The following is a 6,790-nucleotide window of genomic DNA, read 5'->3' on the forward strand; positions in this document are numbered from 1 at the left end:
ATGAGGGTATACATCCTCGCGGTTGGGAGGTTGTAAATCCTAGCTGCGGGGATCTGCACCGCCGATCGTCATCGACTCTACTTCCCGCTGCGCTACGAGTCGGTAACGAAAAAGATCAAACCATGTATGCAGTCTCCATAGTGGTCCTGGGCTGGTGCGTAGGTCGGAAATTTTTTGTTTTCTACTGCGTTCCCCTACACACTCACGACAAATAGGTTTGATGGTTTGGTGTCTCATATACGAAATATTCATTCAGTGAGAGGTGAAGTTCCCATCAATAATGAATTGACTGTGATCCCCCGCAAAAAAAAATTGACTGTGATGAGTTCGTAAATCTCAAGATCCGTCGGCTCAATCTCTTGGAAGCGCTCATATGGATAAAGTGTCTATGCATGCATTCATAGGTGCGTGTACGTGCTCGTGAGGGTCTACATACTTCCCATGTTTCTAAAAAAACAATTAGATGTTTTTGCAAAAAAGTTTTTTGGTTCACTAAATTACTAGAGACTATGGCAAATCCAAACAACAGATTGTATATATTTACCTTAATAGAGAAACTAATGAAAATTAGTTTCCCAACAAATCCTTTTAAAAACTTGTTAGCCAAAAGGGTGCTGCTCAACACTGGTCAGCTACCCAGGGCTTCGGCCGATCACCCCAGAGCCGCTCGATTTGAACGTGCATGGCCGTCAAATCTGTACCCGCCTCCCCTTTCATCATCCTCCGTCAAGGGGGAAAGGAGAAAAAGAGAGCGTCGCCCCCACTCGTGGGATCCCGCACGTCGCTGGCCCCCCTACCCTCCTTCGGACCACCGTTGCCCTGCTCATCGCCTTGTTGTCGTCGGTGCTCGCAGCCTCACCATCGCCGATGATGCAAACACCACCGCCTTCGTTGCCTCCTGCACTTCTCGCCGGCTCCACGCATGTAGCAGCGTATATCGCGGTTGCAGCTCCGGTGGCGATGGTCACCGGCCGCATCACCCATCGACGAGCTCACAGTGTACCAACGCCTTGGTTGCCGATCGTAGCAAAAATGCTAGCCGGTTGTAGCAAAAATGCTAGCTGGTCATAGCAAAAATGCTTGTCGGTTACAAAAAAAATGTCTCACCATCGCTAATCCTAAGAAAAGTGGTCGCCACCTTCCCGCAAAATTGCAGACAGGTTGTAGCTTTTGTCACGCCGGTTATAGCATCTTGTCTCGCCGCCTTGTCGGCAGCACCTCGCTCAAGCATCGGCAGTTGCCGGCTGCAACAAAAAAAATTGCCAGTCGTAACAAAAGAACTTATCGGTTCCAGCATCCGAGAAACCCGGTCCCAAAATCCCTCGTCCCTTGCTTGTTTCTTCTCCCGATATCGTAGCTCTCGTTCCAGCAAAAACTACGCCCATCATAGCACTGTAGTGTTGCTGGCTGCAGCTCTTCTAGGTGGCAGATACAGCACCTACTTCTCCGGTTTCAAGCAAAAAATGTGTACCGGTCATAGCATTTTATGTGTATGGTTGCAACTCCCACCAACCACGGTAGCAGCTCCTGTAGCTGCCGGTTATAGCATCCCCACGACAAGAGAACCACTTCCTAGCTTCCGCCGATTGGTGGTTGTAGCAACTACCTCATAGCCGCTACCTCCTCGCCCCGGTCGCTCACGACATCTGGCCGCGATTCGCAATGCTACCTCACCTAGTTCCCATGAACAGCGACAGTCGAGCGCCCCTGCAGAAAACACATCAGAGCATGGGGGTGGAGGGAGAGTTGGGCAACGACTCCGGTGGCCACAACAGGGAAGAGTTTTGGCGCGAGCTGCAACAAAGTAGGAGCCCTCCCCGTATGAGATGGGAAAGGAAGAACGTGACTAGAGAGAGATCGGGACGAAGACGAGTAAGAAAGAGATAAGGTTGGCCCGCAGGAACACGTGTTGCATTTTTGTTGGTTCCTTTAGTCACGTGCCGAGGCGACCAGGCCAATTTCTAGCCAGTCGCTCAGCGGGAATCATTTTTTTAACAATACAAATGCAGACGCTTATACATACGCACGTACATTCACCTCCATGTATGCACGCATGCACACCCTACCCTTATGTGCATCTTCAAAAGACTGAGCCGACACACCATCTTGAAATTGACGAAATCGACACAAACGCTGTCGTAGTCGACGGGAACGTCTCCTAACGCACATCGTCATAAAGCTTGAAATAAATCTAGAAAAATGCAAGCATCGATAAGTCCAAGACTTGAATCCTGATGAACCGGAGATACCACTGTAATTCTAACCATCCAACCACAAATTGATTGCCCGGCCGAAATCATTTATCTAACGAAAAACTCACGTCAAATTCTAGATACCCAGACAACCGGTCAGAGAGTGACGCAACGTGTCGCACAAAGGTCTATGTTGCCCATGCGTTTCTTCAGACCCTTCGAAATCCGGCGCTACTAGTATGACAGATTGGGAACTCCGCACGAACAAACAATATACTTATGCATGGCCGTCGCCTTGAAGGTTAGCCAGGTTCGTTTCTTGACCTTTTCCCCACGAACGCTCGAGCGCTGACAAACTTGAAGCCCCATTCGTACTGAAGTCTTGTCTCCGCACAGGGGAGGCTCCAAACGGACAGCTCGTTGTCATCGGGACGCACGTTCACGTTGTGTTTCATGTAGCCGGAAGAACAGATAATTGCACGACCGGTTCGTCATCCGACTGTCATCCATGGAGGAAGAATCTTTCTTCCTCGGTCATGTTTCCTCTTGGCGAGATCCCTCTGTATAAATACCACGGATGGCATGAATATTCTTCACTCGTCTGACGTGCTTTGCTACCTACACACTAGCTATCTATCTCCTGCTAGTGATCGATCTGCCCGGCAATGGCAATCAGTAAGATGCATCTAGTTTGGTCACTGTGTGTGGCTTTCACGTTTGCCGTCGCAGCAGCTGCTGCCCCTGCTCAAGGTTCAGGCAGGGTGCGCCGCCACTACGATTTCTTCGTAAGTAGGAGTATATGCATCATTCATTTTGCTCCCCATCAGCTCAAGAATGGACCGATGTGCTACTGGCTTAGCTAGTGGTCTCTGCAAAATTTAGTTGATAGATGGTGTATGCATGACAAACGGCGGCCGCCATTGTTGCAGATAAGGGAGGCCAACTACACCAGGCTCTGCAGTGAGAAGAACATCCTCACCGTCAACGGCGAGTTCCCCGGCCCCACCATCTTCGCGCGCAAGGGCGACGTCGTCCTCGTCAACGTCCACAACCAAGGCCACCAAAATGTCACCATTCACTGGTAATTTTTCCAACTTGTACTACTCGTTTCACGCCATGGCATTGGCATGAAGCTCTGCACACAATGACACTAGCTAATTCTCTGTGCATTGCGCATGGTGCAGGCACGGCGTGGACCAGCCGCGCAACCCGTGGTCGGACGGGCCGGCGTACATAACGCAGTGCCCCATCCAGCCCGGCAACACATTCACCTACCGGATCATCTTCTCCGAGGAGGAAGGTACCCTGTGGTGGCACGCGCACAGCGACTTCGACCGCGCCACCGTGCACGGCGCCATCGTCATCCACCCCAGGAGCGGTGCCGCCTACCCCTTCCCGAAGCCGCACCGAGAGGTGCCCATCATCCTCGGTACGCATGGTCAAACGCGGGTGCTCCTTGGGTTAAAAATTTCAACAGTGAAATTTCGCATATTTGAGTGGGGTTCAAAATATCTTTAACCCTGAAATTTCGAGGTAGATTCAAGCTGATTTAAAAATAAATTTAAATTATTTTAGAATTCACTAAAATTGAGTGAATTTAAAATCTTAAAACCCGAAATCACAGGTCCGAAATTATTTTGTTTGCGAAATTAAAAAACCTTCCTTCTTGAACTCCGATCGCGTGCTTGGGACCTGGGGGTGAGGCTTGAATGTGTGAACATTTTTGGGTGCAGGGGAGTGGTGGAACCGTGACGTCGGGCAAATGCTCGCCGAAGCCCTCAGCAGCGGCGGCGACTTCCAGCCGTCGGACGCCAACACCATCAACGGCCAGCCCGGCGACCTGTTCCCATGCTCCAGTGACACCACCTTCAAGCTCCCCGTCGAGCACGGCAAGACCTACATGCTCCGCATCATCAACGCGGCGCTCACCAACGAGTTCTTCTTCGCCATCGCCGGGCACCGCCTCACGGTGGTCGGCACCGACGCCGCCTACACCAAGCAGTTCACAGTCGACCACGTCTTCATCGGGCCGGGCCAGACCAAGACCGTGCTGCTCAGCGCCGACCGCGGCCGCTCGAACCACACCAGGTACTACATGGCAGCGAGGCCATACGCGACCAACCCGCTCGCCCGCTTCGACAACAGCACGACCACCGCCGTCCTCGAGTACATCGACGCGCCGCAGGCCACGGCGATGTTGGACATCCCCACCCTGCCAGCCATCAACGATAGCGCGGCGGTGGAGGCGTACTCGGTGCAGCTCAGGTCCCTCGCCAGCGAGGAGCACCCAGTGGACGTGCCTCGGCTCATCGACGAGCACATGCTCATCACCATCGCGGTCAACGAGATCCCCTGCACGCCCGGCAAGCTGTGCAAGGGCCCTCGCAACAACAGCCTCGCGGCGAGCCTCAACAACGTCAGCTTCGAGATGCCCAGCACGGCCATCCTCGAAGCCTACTACAGCTCGGTGCTACAGGGCGTCACCAAGACAAACTTCCCCGAGAACCCGACGGTGGCTTTCAACTACACCTCCGACGACCTCCCTCTAGACCTCAGGTTCACGGCGCGCGACACGAGGGTGAAGGTGCTTGAGTACGGCACCGTGATGGAGGTGGTGTTCCAGGACACGTCCATCCTCGGCAGCGAGAGCCACCCCATGCACCTTCACGGGTACAGCTTCTACGTGGTAGGGAGAGGGGCTGGTAACTTTGACAGGCGCAAGGACCCGGCCACGTACAACTTGGACGACCCGCCGTACCAGAACACGGTCTCCGTGCCCAAAGCTGGATGGGCCGCAATCCGCTTCCGGGCGGTGAATCCAGGTGAGTGCTTATTAAGGCATCTCTTTCAGCATTTCTATGGCTCTTTGTGAGGGTTTTTCTAACTTCACCTTTGTGTTCCTATGGTTGTTAATTTAGGTGTATGGTTCATGCATTGCCATTTTGAGCGACACATGGTGTGGGGGATGGAGACCGTGTTTATTGTGAAGAACGGCAAGGCAGAAGAAGCTAAGATCATGCCACCACCTCCAAATATGCCAAAGTGCTGATGGAGTCCATTATCTCCTATTGCAAGACAAGAAGTCAAAATGCCGCCACTGGAGAAATAGTTTACCTAATACCTTTATTCAAATTAACTTACAATTTTCAACCAAAGACGCTTAATTAGAGAAAATGAGGTGAATCACCCATAGATATTTGGCCATTAGTTGGAGTGAGTGTTAATTCCCGCCCACTTTGGTTTGACCCGAACAATCTGACGTGACCGTTCTGTGGAATCACATCCATCATGTACCCTTCAGAGAAATTTCAATTAACACGTGCATTGTTTCATTGAACCAACTTTTACCTCCTCATATGATCAAGTTCCAACAACTACCTTGAGATGTGTTGAATTTCCTCCAGATGCCACAACAGATGCAGAAGCATGATACCTGCCAGGATGTAGTCATTTGTTGTAGCATTTTCAGAAACAAAATGCAGTGACAAATGTAAATGCGCTCGATATATATGCCCGGACGTATTCGTTCACGAGCCCCGCTACTAAATGTATAAAGGGCAATATGGACTTTTAGCAAATCGTACCAACATTCGTGTCTATGATGCGTCACCCGCCGGAATGTTTATGTCGTACGCCAAACTCCTTCTTGGGCTCGCACCCCCGCTCCGTCCTAGGCAGCTCGGCGCATCTCCTTTTTTAGCCTTCGAAAAAATAAGTGTGCGACTTGAGGATTCAAACTCAGAACCTGGTCCTTTAGTTGCAAACGCAGCAACCAACCAGGACACCTTAGCTGATGTGCCAACGTGCTTCTTCCTATCTTTATGTTGTGTCAAATGTAACGCTAAAAACTTCCCCCTGGCTTTCTTTTTTTTTTTGGTTTTGTTTATTCATTTTTTGTTTCGATTTTTTTGTTATTTTTTACTTTACTTTTTTCTTTTCCTTTCTTTAAATGTTTTTTTCTAAATCGTGAACTTATCAATTTGTGTAAATTTTTTTCAAATCCGTCAACATTTTCTTAAATTCAGCAACTTTTTAAAAAATTAGTGAATTTTTAAAATTAGTGATCATTTTTTCAAATCCATCAACATTTTCTAAAATTTGTGAACTCTTCTTCAAACCCGTGAACTTTTTTCAAATCCATGAACTCTTTTAATTTTTTCACAAACTTTTTTAAAAAATTGATAGTGTTTACAAAATTGATGAACTTTTTAAAAATTTGTGAGTTTTTTCAAAATCTACGAACTTTTCATAATATTGAATTTTTCGAAATTAGTGAAAATATTTTTAAATTTCATAGATTCCTTTTCTTTATCAAAGATCAAGTCATTCCTCAAATGCGAGGCTCTCCAGAACATGAATATTGTTTGCTCACGCATAGGCGAACTTAACTGATCCAACAAAATAAGCAACCAGTCCATCCTTGAGCGGTTTAAAATATCTTCTGCCAGTAAATTCCATACCTCCCTCAAACTCATACGAAGCGCACGGACCCTGGGACAGCAAACCAAAGCATGAAGAACACATTCATCTTCAACACGTACCTAGGGTAGCTTGGTGGTGTTTTACTCCGTTAGATCATATATAGCCGGACTTGGCAA

General features: G+C 49.0%; 1 protein-coding gene across 1 annotated transcript; it reads left to right on the top strand.

Moving 5' to 3' along the window:
* Positions 1-2,613: 2,613 nt before the first annotated feature.
* Positions 2,614-5,726, top strand: LOC109777911 (laccase-21-like). The gene is made up of 5 exons (XM_020336472.3): positions 2,614-2,977; positions 3,122-3,273; positions 3,377-3,621; positions 3,926-5,014; positions 5,111-5,726. Exons 1-5 carry the CDS (start codon positions 2,858-2,860, stop codon positions 5,239-5,241), a joined length of 1,737 nt encoding a protein of 578 aa, XP_020192061.1. The 5' UTR covers positions 2,614-2,857; the 3' UTR covers positions 5,242-5,726.
* Positions 5,727-6,790: the final 1,064 nt, after the last annotated feature.

The sequence above is a fragment of the Aegilops tauschii genome, chromosome 6, assembly GCF_002575655.3.
Source record: "Aegilops tauschii subsp. strangulata cultivar AL8/78 chromosome 6, Aet v6.0, whole genome shotgun sequence".
NCBI lineage: Eukaryota > Viridiplantae > Streptophyta > Magnoliopsida > Poales > Poaceae > Aegilops > Aegilops tauschii.

What these genes read in the sequence shown, in the direction of transcription:
- LOC109777911 (XM_020336472.3), top strand. Translation starts at nt 2,858, where the DNA reads ATGGCAATCAGTAAGATGCATCTAGTTTGGTCACTGTGTGTGGCTTTC. An exon ending in GCCGCCACTACGATTTCTTC is followed by an intron (nt 2,978 to 3,121) that starts GTAAGTAGGAGT and finishes CCATTGTTGCAG; the next exon opens with ATAAGGGAGGCCAACTACAC. An exon ending in CTTCCGGGCGGTGAATCCAG is followed by an intron (nt 5,015 to 5,110) that starts GTGAGTGCTTAT and finishes TTGTTAATTTAG; the next exon opens with GTGTATGGTTCATGCATTGC.